This window comes from Diabrotica undecimpunctata, chromosome 6 (assembly GCF_040954645.1).
Source record: "Diabrotica undecimpunctata isolate CICGRU chromosome 6, icDiaUnde3, whole genome shotgun sequence".
NCBI classification, from domain to species: Eukaryota; Metazoa; Arthropoda; class Insecta; order Coleoptera; family Chrysomelidae; genus Diabrotica; species Diabrotica undecimpunctata.
In genome coordinates, this window is record NC_092808.1 from 95,996,595 (window position 1) to 96,010,976 (window position 14,382).

Sequence of the window (14,382 nt, forward strand, 5' to 3'; positions counted from 1 at the left end):
GGCAATGGTTAAAAAGTTATTCTAATTGTTTATAAGCAAAAAAGCTACATGTTTTTGCAAAATTATTTTGCAATATTTAAAATTAATTTTTTATAATGTTAATAATAGAACAAGTCTCCTTCTTTCAGAAACTACTCTTACAATTACTAAAACTATATAATTTTCTGACTTATATTGTTGCAAAAAAATTAATTTGGGATAAACAAATAAAATAACTTTTAAACTATTTGACCGATCAATTTAAAATTTCGACAATATTTTAAGCACTACAGGGCACAGCATTACATAAAATATAAATATTATAAGTTTATTTTCAAAAAAGTTATTAACATTTATAAAAAACCGAAATTTTTTACTTATTTTGCAACTTCCCAAGCAACAAAAAAGGATAGAAACATTTAGAAAACGCCGTTTTAAAGGTTTTTATGTGACTTATAAGTTTCTTCTCTTTTAAAATTTGTTTAAAATGCTTCACTTTTTGCTGATGGACGAAAAAAGCAAAAATTTTCGGTTTTTTGACCTTAATTTGTTAATGACTAATTAAGTCCAAAAAATGGTCTAAAGGAAACATATAGGTTTTTGTTACAGAGGTCCATACTACTCAAAACAACTGTCGTTTGCCTGGCCGGACGAGTGTCATGAAAAAATGCTTATTTTTTGGGCTATAACGCAAGACCGGCAAAATCATAAATAAACGGGTCAGTATACATCAAGTAAGAGATGGTTTAGTTGCAGCTAAAGGAAACGTAGTCTCAAGAAAAACAAATATATAAAAAAAACGAAGATTACTTGGAATGGGCTAAGAGCTTACCGTCCGCTTTTTTTGTTACCTTTGACACCACAGCATAAGGCTCGACGCTTATAATGGTTCAGAGCTCGTCAAAACTAAAATGGCTAATGGAATTTTGTCTGCTTCAGTGATGAATCTAGATTGGGTTTGGGTGGCTCTGATGGGCGCATAAGGCTAAGACGTTTTCAGCAGCAAAACAACCAAGCATTATGGTATGGGGAAGCTTATATATTTGGGAAGCAGATCATCTCTACTGATTCTATCTCCGCTAGTTCTTATTAACGGCACGCTGACAGCTCCAAGATATATTGGTGAAGTACTGCAACCGATTTTAATCTACTCCCATACAATAGGATAACGCAACACCTCATATTGCCCGTGAAACCATTGAGTTCATACAAGAATCTGGTATAGACTTTGGAGTAATCATCAAGATCAGTTGACTTGTCACCCATCGAACATGAGTGGTATATAGTAGATCGAAACCTAAATCGATTGCCAAGTCCTCCAGCAAACTTAGAAGACCTCCGGCATGCCATAAGAAGAATCTGGATGAATATTCCGCAATATGACACTACTTAATTCAATAAATGCCTCATAGAGTAAGTAAGTGTATAGAAAATCAAGTTGGAGCCACTCATTATTAATGTTTTGACGAAAATGACGTTGCAAATTTGTTTATAATCATCATCATCATCATTGGCTTTTACAACTCTTCGTGAGTTTTTGCCGCAATTTTATAATATTATAGTGCATACTTACATACATAAATATTTAAAAAAAATATTTTTCCTTCTAGGTGCTGCATTTTTTTTGCCATCAGTATATATCAGTCCGAACCATAACATTTTCATCTGTCTTCTGTCTAATGTACTCAGTAATAGGTTTTTGCTTTGTCATTTGTCTGATATCTTCATTTTTTGTCCTGTCCCATTTTGTTTTTCCGCACATTTTTCAAATGTTTCATTTCGATTGCGTTGATTTTTGGTTCATGGTTTTTCTGAATTGTTCAGTTTTCGCTTGCGTATGTTATTATTGGCGCTGTTATCGTATTATCGATTTTTATCTTGACTTCCATTTTTACACCTTCGTGCTCTAGTATTGTAGTATTAATTGTATTAATTATGTAGCATATCGTGTCGATTTATTTCATTTATTTGTTATGTCCAAATCGATTTTTATCCGTTGTTATTCTTTCTAATATTCCATTACATTTAATCTCCTTATTGTTTTGGTCTTTCTTTTGGTTAACAATCATCTTTTTTGTTTTATTTATATTCACCTTAATTTTCATTTTTGATTTTTCAAAAAATCATTTCATCTCATTGTTGTTTTTATTGTATTGTTGCAAGTTCCTGTATCCTATTATTGTATTTAGGCATTGTTGTTTAGCTTTGAGATTTTTTATAATTGTGCCCATTCAAGAGATTCTTTATAATTCTGTCCATTATTATGACTGTGAATTATCTGTTTTATTCTTTTGTTTGTTGTGAATTCATTGGATCTTTGGACTTCTTGGACTTCTCCTCTGACCGTATTGAATGTACTTTGTATGATCCTGAATATGTACCTAATGTTGTAGGTACTTCTATTTGTTCCAGATATTCTCCGTATTTTTTTCCTGTCAATCGAATCAAAAGCTGCCTTTAGGTCTATAAGGATCAATTATAGTGCTGCTCCTTCTTTTATTTTCTTTCTATAATATTTCTTAATGTATATCTGCCTATCTGGCCTAAATGCTGCCTGTTCTTGGTTCAACGTAATTCGGAGCTGGCATTAAATTTGATTGCTTCAGTCTTCAAGGCCATTCGAAGGAACACATATAATGTTATTATCGACGTATTTTTTTATGAAATATTGATGTGACGAACAACTATTAGAAGATATATTTATCTTCTAATAGTCTCTCCCTTTATAAAAAAATATATCGATTATTACATTCTGTGTTCCTTACGATTAAATTCAATATATTTTAAAGTATTTTAAAAACATTTACGATAACTCTAATTTTACGTTAGAAAAATATAAAATAAACTCGATAAACTTTCGATACCTATTATCATCATTACCCTTTGTGTCTTTATCCCTATGCTGGGTAGACTTTCATAATTACATTTCTCCATAAGTTTCTATCTTGGGTCATACCAATATCAATCCCATTTACTACATATCCTGTCTAAGGTCTCAGTCGGTCTTCCTACTTCCTCTCCTACTTCCTTCCCTACTTCCTTCCAGGAACCCGCATATCAGCAATTCTTCGTATTGGATGATTAATGTATCGACGTTAAACATGACCAAACCATCTTCCTATGCTCTCTCATTTTGGCATCAATTGGTGGCACCTCTAAACTTCCCCTAATATACTCATTTTAAAGCCCTTAAGACCTTTTTGATCACTCCGCTCATTCATCTAAGCATTCTCATTTCCGGCACATGCATTCATTTCTTTCATTTTAACTGCCCAACGTTTAGTTCCGTACATCATATCGGGTGTAATGGTCGTTTTATAGAATTTTCCGTTTAGCTTCTGGAATTTTTCTGTCACACAACACACCATTCGCTTCCGTCCACTTCATCCATCCATACTACTATTCTACCATTCTACTGCATGCCTCTCCGTCTATATCCCCATTACTAATACCAATCCTAGGTACTTAAAACTATTACTTTTCACAATCATTTCACCATCAAAAATTATCATTTTATTTCTAGTAATTCCATCTTTAAATGAACATTCCAAATATTATGTTTTTGTCCTACTAAGTTTTAAAACTTTTTCCTCAAGAGCTTGTCTGTACTGTTCCAGTTTTTGTTCTAAATTGTTTTCATTATTTCCTACATCCAACACTACATCATCAGCATACATCAAGCACCTGGGAATGTTACCCTTTAGTTTCGCTGTTGTCTGATTCAAAACTAATGAGAATAAATAAGAACTAAGCACCGAGCTTTGGTGCAATCCTACTTTCACATGAAATTTATCAGTCTCTCCCACACCTGTCCTAATACTAGTTGTGACTCCCTCATACTGTCTCTCACAATCTTTACAAGTTCACTTTCTTATTGAGTGCCCACCACAAAATTTCTCGAGGAACTCTATCGTATGCTTTCTCAAGATAAATTAGCATATTATGTATGTAACTTTCTTTTAATATTACATAGTCTAAGCTATCTCCCTTGCTTAATATTTAATTTCGTCTCATTTTTCGTTCCATTCAAATGTACAAATATGCAGTATAGTGTTTGATGAATAGAGCAATCGAGAATATATTGTTTGAATTGCAGAAGCTAGAGAATTCGAGTTACAGAAGAACTTATAAATGTGTAATGTATCGCCTTAATTTTTAGAACGTTCCTATAAACATATATCAAAAGTAAAATCTTTAATCATACTTGCAGGTATCTACCTCTTTTCCTACCAGTGCTTCATTTTCCAATTTTCACGATGAAAATACTGTCACATCAGCTAGCGTAAGTTTATATCACGGTGAAAGTACTGAATGTATTATAACATTAAAAAATGCTAGTGAAGTACCTGTAGAGATGCTAGAAGTAGAAATAAACAGTGTCTTAGATCCTTCCCTACAAGATCAAATTTTTAGCTGGGATAGTGAAGAAGTGAAGAAGTTGTTACCGATTCCTCCAGGAGAAACTGTTAGTATTACATTAAATCTACATTCCGCAGCTAATTTCTTAGCTCCAACTTCAGCTATTTCGCCAACGATTCCACACGATATGAGTAGTGGGCCTTTCAGCAGCATGTCGACCTCATTGCCAGGTAAGATTATATTTATAACAACCGCAAAAACTGATAGATTTTGCACATTCTTCCAGGAAATATATTTTTTCTCACCTTTAATAACCTTAACATTAGGAGACCCTGAATACAAATTTTAATTCATTTTACAAGAAAGTTTCAAAAATGATGTATTTATAAAGCTCTATTATAGTTCATGTAAGTTTATGGCTAGAGTATCGTTGGTGTTACAGTTTAACTATTATATATACATAGTCCTGCCATAAATATTGGTACAAGTGTAAACGCTGCTTGTGCGGCGGACAAACTGAGCACAGCGAAAAATTATGTTGACATTACTGACTGTTGACATTTACACTATAAATACGCCAAACATTCCAGTATAGTTTGAGCCGTTAAGATAGAGTTGACGGACAAAGAGAACCGTATTTCTGTCATTGCACTTCATAAGTAGGAATAGAAAGTTTGTATTTTTGAATTACTAAAACCGTTAAATATTACGCGTGTTTTTGTGTATTGTACTGTTAAATTGTTTTTGGATAAGGGAGGAGTAAGTGATCGTAAAAGATCCAGACGGCATTCCGTGGCTCGTGCGCCACAGGTTATTAACTGTGTTAAGTCAAAAATTAACAAAAATCATGTCAGAAAACAAAAAAATGGCCGAAAACCATGGGTCAGATTATCAAACAAGACTTGGGTATTTCAACAACAAAAAAGACCCCTGTTGTCGTTTTTCAGTAAAGCATGTTACAAAAAAATCCTCTACAGATAAAAAAAATTAGTCTGGAGAAAACTTTCAATAAGCAAAACGATGTAGTTTATGTACGGTCATCCAGGGAAGCTCGAGCCCAAACCTTAATGTACTTGACTATTAATTGTGGATATTTTTAGACGGCTTGGTCTGTCTAAGGCGTCATCTTAATCAAGGGTCACTGAAACAGGCTCTGGTAGAAGTTGTGAACAATGTGCCTATAGATGTCGCCCTTACAGCGATCGATGAATAGCTTAACAGACTTCGGCTCTGTATTCGGGCAAACAGCGGCCATTTTGAATATTTTTTTATGGTTTGTAGTTCATTATGGTAGTAATAAATTGTGCAAAACTTTTTCAAATTAACTCAGTAGTTTAATTTTTTTTTAGTTAAATACCTTGTATCAATATTTATGGCAAGACTAGGTACAATGTCCGGTCTATAGCGTCTACTCCTTCTGGTTCCTAATCTCCATTTACGTCTAACGGCTTAATCTGCTGGTAGTAGATCTCTCTCCATTGCCTTTTGGATTCCATTAAGCCATGTTATTTTCGGTCTTCCTCTGTACATGCCCGTACCAAATATGATGTTTTTGCTGTATTTCTTCTCTGGTGGTGGTAGTTCTGACCATGATTTGTCTTTGATACCTGCTGATCTGCGCCAAAAATCCATTTCCAGAACAAGGATTTGTTGTTCTGTTCTCTTTTATAATTAGCTCTCTAATTTCGGTTTTAGTGCATGAGATTTTTACCAACAAATAGATATATTCGGAACATGATGAAATTACCTTTACATCTTAAGTTAAGTTCATCGTTTTCAATTCCTCATATGCACATGCATTTCGTTTTTGTTGAATTATCATTTAGATCCCATCGTTTAACTATTCCATTTAAAACTATTACGTTGCCAAAGGTTATGTTCATAGTTTCTAGTTCATATATTAATAAACACGGGTTTTCTTTTCTAGCATAAGTATGCTTAATAAAATGATCTAATACTTGCGTGAATAGTTCGGCGGTCAATACGGTTCGAATCGGAGATAGAAATGTTCCAATTGCTCGAATTATTGTACAAGTAGTAACGAGTAATCCTCTTTCTAAAAAATATTTTAACAGCATAATTAAAACTAAAGTCTAATAGGTAAGTCAGATCCTGAGTCTTTTAGTTTTTTCTGGTAATTTAATTAGATCACCTGCTAGTTTATTTGGGTGTGATTTCACTCGTTTCCGATAGGATACACTAAACTTTTTGATCACTTATTTAACACTCCGAGCATTAAGATCTATATGAATTATGCTGCTGGGTACATACCATGGCGCGTTCACTAGTATGCGTAGTATCATGTTTTGTTACCTTTGAACGATGTCTATATTGGAGTTGCTGGCGGTGCCCCATAGTTGAATACCATAATTCCATATCGGTGTTATGATTCTTGTGTGTTAAGTGTTCTCGAGGGTGAGTTGTGACATTCTTCTTTTGAGCCAATAATACTGTTTCAGATTCGGTTTCAGATTTAATTGTTTCCTTTTAGCGAAAATGTGCTTCTGTCATGTTAATCTGCGATCCAGATGCATCCAGCTGAAGTCCATTTATTGTGACTGGTGGACAGTTATCTACTTTCATAGTAAACGTTATATATACAGATTTACTGGCATTTGCTTTCATACGTCAAATGTGTAACCAGTTTTGTATTTCACCGAGAGCTATTTGTAAGCCTCTATAGGCAGTTTCAGGTCCGGTATGTGGGTTGGCCCCAGTATGCTTCCTTGTGATACTCCTGTAGAGATAGGAAAAATTTTGGAGAGGTTTGCCTTTATTTTGACTTGAAAGTTTCGCATACCCATTGATTATTTTATAAAAGGGGTATCGTCAGTTGTTTTATTTTGTAAAGTAGGACTTCATGCCATACTTTATCAAATGCCTTACTTGTGTCTAGAAAGGCTGCACTACACTATATTTTGCCTTCTAGGCCATTATTGATTTGTTTCTACCACACGATGGATCTGTTCTACGGAGCCATGTTTATTTCGGAAACTATATTGATGGTCAGGTATAAGTTTCCTTTCATTGTTTTTCTCCATCAGTTGCTTAAGTATAACTTTCTCTAGTAGTTTTGACAGAATTGCCAACATTTATTGGCCTAGAGTTTAGTTCTTCTGGTTGTTTCCCAGGTTTCAGTATCATTATTATTTGACCAATTCTCCAGGGATAGGGAAGTAGTTTAATCTGAATGCTGTATTGATTATTTGTTGGAGTACTTTTATGGCTATAACATGTAGTTGTTGTTCTTGTATAGTTTTACCGGTTATTAGATCAGAACCAGGGAGATCGAATAAATTTCTCTAATCTTAACACTAACATTTTTAAGTGGTAAGTCCTTTTGATAAAGTGCTTAAGTGGTAAGTCAATTTGATAAGGTGCTTGAAGGTACTTCTGTGAGATTATCTGCAAATATTTCGAGTTTTTATTTTTATTTCTTTTGATCACTGATAATTAATACCTCTAATTATATTTTAAAATGTTGCTTACTATATATTTTTGTAACAAATATTAATTAATGCCACCGACTCCGGTAGACATTGCATCGAGAATGATATAGAATAATCATTTACAATGAACTTTTATATTTTAGGTGGATCTTTGCCTTCTAGATTTAATTCAAGCTTTCGATCCTCAAATTCAGGACATTCTAGTTTAGCTGGTGGACTAACTAATCTTTTCCAACAGCAACCGTCTACCTCAATTATCGAAGGGCAATTAAAGTTAAAATACAGTGGATCGGAAGGTTTTACTTCAGAGTACTGCAGATCTTGTTCAGTGTTTGTAATGTTGGAAATGTTGCCGTCTTTGCAAGTAACTAATTGGGATGTTTTACCAGCGGATACGTAAGTATTTCTAATACTCACTTTGCTAATTTGTATTACAAGCCAGACTGAATAAAAGTTGATCCGACTGAAAATTAAGTTAGTCCTGTTTTTTTATAAACGGTTAACGTATATGTAGTAATTATTATTATGACACGAAAGATATGAAATTATATTCTCTCTCTCTCCAATGGCGCTACAGCCCAAATCGGGCCTTGGCCTCCTCCAAACACTATGCCTCCAACCTTGTCGGTCCCGCGCCGATCTTCTGCAGGTTCTCACGTCTAGCAAATTTTGCGCGTCCGCTGCCACTTCATCCTCCCATCTTTTCCGTGGCCCTTATTTTGGTCTTGCGCCCAGCATTTTACTATCAAGGGCTCTTTTCGGCAATCTTTCTGTCTCCATTCTTACTACATGACCAGCCCAGCGAAGTCTCTGAAGTTTAACGAATTCTGAGATCGGTGTCTCTTTGAACAATTGGTAGAGTTCATGGTTATACCTGGATTTCCATATTCCGTTTTCGTTAATAGGTCCAAATATCTTTCTTAGGACTTTTCTTTCGAAGACTTCCAGTTTTCTTTTTGTCTCTTCTGTCATCACCCATGTCTCGCATCCATAACAGACTATTGGTCTGATAATAGTTTTGTAGACCCTGATTTTCGATCTCCAGTGTGTGTTTTTGGAGCGAAACACATGATCGAGTGAAAAATAAGCTTTGTTTCCCTTTACTATTCTTCTTTGGATTTCTGGTTCTTCTGTTCCGTCCGTGTTTAATGTAACTCCTAAATATGTGAAACTTTCTACCGTTTCAATATCGTCCTCTAATTCAACTGTGCGTCTGTTTCCCCTAGCTCTTGCCTGTGTTAACTTTTTTGTCGTCTTTTGAATATTTATTTCTATAGAAAATGTCACAATGAGAGTGCAGTACGGGTAAGATACGGCAATGCTTTTCTTATGGAGAATAAACGCGGAGGGTTGTCGGTTTTCTCCAGCTGTTGATTGCTCATTGTCTCACAGGACCGGCTTGGATAAAATGCATCTGCCGGCAGTACGAGTAAAATATTTTATATCATGTATACGTATACAGTAGATCAATACGATAAGTATCATCTTGATGAGTATGCTTCACAACATAATGTTTATATTTTAAGGCTTCCTCCATATCACTGCGAATTGAATCCTATAGAAATGGTGTGGAACCAAGTTAAGCGATATGTAGGTACCCATAATACCACTTTTAAAAACGACGAGGTACGCCAGTTGATCGACGACGGTTTCGCACGCGTCACAGAGCAAAATTGGCGCAATTATGTCACTCATGTTGTTGAGAAAACGGAAACTGAGATGTGGACTGCGGACAACCTGCAAGATGACGTAGACCAATTGATAATACACGCGAACACAGGGGAGAGTAATGAAAGCGAATCCGACATCTCGGATGTAGAGGACGACTTTAGTATAATTAATTGAATATCTGTGAGTAACCTCGATTCCCGTTCCTGATAATTTTTCACATATTTACAAAAGAAAAAGTTTTTCTTGGATATTGGGCTGGGTGCACGGAAATCGAGTTACCGGAGGTTTCACCCGGTATATTTATAGCTATCAAGAAATGTAATTTAAAATACATTTATTAGTTTAATAAAGTATACAGTTTTATAATAAAATTCTCGCTAAAAACTTAAGGTCTTTTTATTCAAATTCATGCCTCTTATTTGGCTACTTGAAGGCAATTATTTTATCAATATATTATTTTATAATAAATAACAGAGCCCGGCGTAGAGATCTGGGTACGGTTCTGTGACTACCACTTGGACCTGTTTGTATCGCGAAGCACAAGGCGTGAAATCCATCAATTGTTCATTCCTATATTAGCCGTACTGCACTCTCGGTGTGACATTTTCTATAGTCCGGTCTCTTTTGCCTTTGATTTTAATTGTAAATATATTTCTGCCGCCTCTTCTGTTCTGCGAGACATGATGCTGATCTCCTTGCTTTAATCCTTGGGCTATCGTAAAGTTTTCAGTGAGCTCATTTTGGACTCTGACAGTTGCTATTGACGAATCCATTGTTGTTTTTACCAGTCGGATGTATTTTTCGGGGATATTAAAGCTCTGCAATATTTGATATAACTTGTTCCTATTAATTGAGTCGTAAGCTTGTTTGAAATTATATTAGGTCTCGATAAATAAACAGTGAGGATATACAGGGTATGGTAAAAGAAGCGAGACGGTCGAATATTTTGCGAATTAAACATCAAATCGGATGTTCAATATTTTTCAACAATCTATCGAATGATACCAAACACGACCTCTTAGCCACACACCCTAGAGGAGGGGGGCAACTTTTAAATGTTAAATAGGAATCCCCATTTTTATTGAAGATTTGGATTTCTCAAAAAAAAAAAATAAGTAACTTTTGTACAAGACATTTTTTGGAATTGTTGGTAGTTATAATCGAAAAAAAGATTTGTCGTGATATCCTAGAAAAATTATGAAAACGGTTTATTTATCTCAAGAAAGACACTTCCAAGTAGAGACCGACCGAATGTGATTTTTTTGGCCGAAGCCGAAGCCGATGCCGAAGTTCGGCCTGTAGGATACCTTCGGCCGAAGCCGAAGCCGAAGGTGACTAAAAATATACCTGTTATATTATGTTAATAATTTAAATAATGTGCATTATATTTTTATTTCCTAATCTTCTTCTTCAAGTGCCATCTTCGTTCCGAAGGTTGGCGATCATCAGGGCTACACGTATTTTCGAAAGTGCTGACCGAAACAATTCGTTGTTGCTACAGCTATACCATTCCCGTAGATTCTTTAGCCAGGAGTTTCGTCTTCTTCCTATGGACCTTTTTCCTGCTATTTTCCCTTGCATAATTATTCGAAGCAGTTCCTAATACGTGATACCTAATATGTGATAAACAAAAATATGAAATTATGAGATAAAAAAGTCAAACATTTATACACTATTTGGTAATAGAAGCGATAATAAAAATAAATAACATTAAAAAACATTAAAGTCGAAACATTCATAGTCGATGGTCGATGTTTTGCCATTTATAGGTATCTAGTCAAAACACCAGTAATCGTGAGTTTTAACAAATACAATAAAATTATTATTATCAGAATTGTACTACGTGAGAAATATTCAAATGATGATCTTTGAGACATCTTGGCCTATTGTTAAAATTTATTCCTACTACTACCTGACCTGAAAGTTTGTAAAACGTTTTAGTTAAGGGTATAAAATAGGGTGTAAATACTATTTAAATTATCAAAGACTCGCCGAAGCATATTGTTCAGAGATTATTTCATTTCTATCGTATAGTATACTGACAGAGCATTTTATTACTCCACCTTCGGCGAAACCTTCGGCTTTGTTTTGGCCGAAGCCGAATTTTAGCCGAAGGTTTAAATATTGGCCGAAGGTGGCCGAAGCCGATTAATCGGTCGGTCTCTACTTCCAAGTGAAAAATCAAAAGACAAGTATTTAACATTTTTCAAAAATCTATCAAATGACCTCAAAAGCGACCCCACAGCACCATCCCCTGAGATGCTTCAGGGGACAACTTTAAAATCTTAAATAGAAAACCACATTTTTTATTACACATTGGGATTTTACGGAAAAAGTAAATAAGTTTTATCTGAATTTTTTTTTCGATTCACGATAGATGGCGCTGTAATCACAGAAAAACAAACAGATTAGAAGTCTTCAAACTAATTTTTATGGTACTGAATACAGTTTTCTAAGAATATTTTCTAGAATTAGGATCTGCGATAAAAAATAGGGGTTCCTTTTTAATATTTTAAAGTTGCTCCCCTCCCCGGTCTAGGGGGTGTGGCTGGGGGTCTTGTTTGGTGTCATTCGATAGATTTTTCAAAAATATTGCGTTTTTAGTTTTTCGATTTGATGTAATTACTATATACTATATACTTCTTCTGCCAATTGTTGATTTATCTCTTCATATTTTGACTAGACTGGTCTCCCCCATTCTGCTTATATGGTTATTCCGTTATTTTTTTGTATTTAGTGCCCATTCGTTTATGCACTAAAATTACATTTTCTTCACTGAAATTCTGAATGTCTTCACTTCTCTTTCGATTTCTCGATTTCCTGTAATTCTCAGTACTCGCATCTCTGTCTTTTCCAATAGTCTTTGTGTTGTAGCTGTGTTGGCTCTTGTTTTTAATGCGTATGCCATTATTAGTCTTACACAGGCTTCATAAATTCTTGACTACATCTCAATGTGTAATGCGTGGATGCATCAAAAATAAGTCCCTGTTAAACAGTTCAAATACAAGTCAAAATAATTTAAAACAAAATAGAACCCATTGAGGAGAGCAATAAAAATGACCAAACTGAATATCATACAGATGAAGAAGAACTAAGCAGAGAGACAGAATGGATTAGGGTTAGAAACTCAACAAAAAAAAAAATTAAAAGCTAGCAACTCGCCCGAGGTACAGTCCCATGAAACTAACACCAAACGTATGAAATAAACTGTAACCTTTTTAATATAAAGCCTTCCCCAATTATTAGTGATGAGATGAGATAATAAAAAATCTCAGCTTTTTTATTATCTCATCTCATCTTTGAAATGAGATTGTCATATTAAATTCTTATGTTCTTATGATAAATTTGTGGACTAGTATTTGCAGACTATTTACATCTTGGACTATCAATATTGCGTCGTCTGCGTAACAGAGTATTGTTACTTCTTTGTTTGCCATTCTGTATCATATTCATTTGTTGACACTTAGGATGATTTCATCCATGATTAAATTGAAAACCGTAGAGCGTATCCCGCTGCCTTTGTCCATAGGTTCTGTAAGTGATCATTATACAGAGAATGGATTACATCTTTGAGTCTTACTATGTCAAATGCTTTCTTTAAGTCAATCAGACACAGAAATGCTGGTCTATTATACTCTAGTGATTTCTCAGTAATTTGCTTTATTGAATATTGCATTTTTACATGATCTTCTAGTACGAAAGCCATGATGTTCATCTGCTAAACTTATCTTCTGATTCATTAGTTCTTGTAAAATTTTAGTTGTAAATTTTAGGGTAGTATTTAAAAAGTTTATACCTCTGGAGTTTTCTGCCTGTTTTTATCCCTTCTTTTGAATAGTTGAATTAGATCGATCGTTCTCCATTATTCTGGTATTTTATTATGTTTTATAATTTTGTTAATTAATGTTGTTAATTGTTTTGTCACTGCTGCTTCACAATATTTCAGTAATATATATATATATATATATATATATATATATATATATATATATATATAACGAGTTTATTACAGCTGCCGCCGTTTCTCGCAACCTAGCTTCCAACGCTTGCGATCGTTCCTACTTGTAGACCCCTATCTTCCATTGCACCTTTTACTTCTTGTCTCCACGATCTTCTTGGTCTTCCCTTTTTCCTGCGGTTGGTGGGGATCCACTGTAACATTCTCTTTGGCCATCGGTGATCATTCATCCTTTCTACATGGCCATACCATTTCAGCCTTTTGCATTCTATAGTTTCCAGGACGTCAATGTGTATGTCCATACGCTCTCTGATTTCAGTATTCCTTACTCTATCTCTCCTAATGAGTTGGCAACATCTTCTCCAATAATTCATTTCCATTCCATTTTATTTATTACCCAAAGCTCTAAACCATATGTAGCAATGCTTTCTATGATACTTTTGTATATTCTAATTTTTGTGTTTCGAGTGATGTGGTTATTCCAAAGTATACTATTCAGTTGAAGTATTGCTGAATTTCCTTGACCAATTCTAGTAGCTATTTCTTTTGTATTCCGACCATTGTTTGTAATGTTTACACCGAGATATTTATAGCTATCAGTATTTTGAATTTGTTTGCTTCCTAGTTCTAAGTGCTTTCCTTCACCTCCCACTACTATGTACTCTGTTTTTGATGGATTAATTGATAAGCCCCACTTAGTATATTCTTCATCTATTTTTCGTAACATGTAGTGGATATCATCTTGATCTTCTGCAAGTATTACTTGGTCATCAGCAAAATGCTAGCTGTACAGTGTATGGTCTCCAATTTTAACACCCATAGGTTCACATTTTCTTTTCCAAATATCCAAAACCCCCTCCAAATAAATCTTAAAGAGTGTAGGTGCAAAGCAGCAGCCTTGGCGAAGTCCTTTGGTCACTTTTATCTTTCTTGTCACTTTTTGTCCAATCTTTATTACACTCGTCA

At 34.6% G+C, this 14,382-nt stretch overlaps 1 protein-coding gene across 1 annotated transcript in view; it reads left to right on the top strand.

The window, feature by feature from the left end:
• Positions 1-14,382, top strand: part of brun (trafficking protein particle complex subunit brun) — a 112,555-nt gene that overhangs the window by 66,777 nt on the left and 31,396 nt on the right. Inside the window, exons 7-8 of the mRNA XM_072534949.1 lie at positions 4,190-4,568; positions 7,931-8,183. Of these exons, the coding sequence (XP_072391050.1) occupies positions 4,190-4,568; positions 7,931-8,183 (632 nt within the window). The remainder of the gene's footprint in view (positions 1-4,189; positions 4,569-7,930; positions 8,184-14,382) is intronic.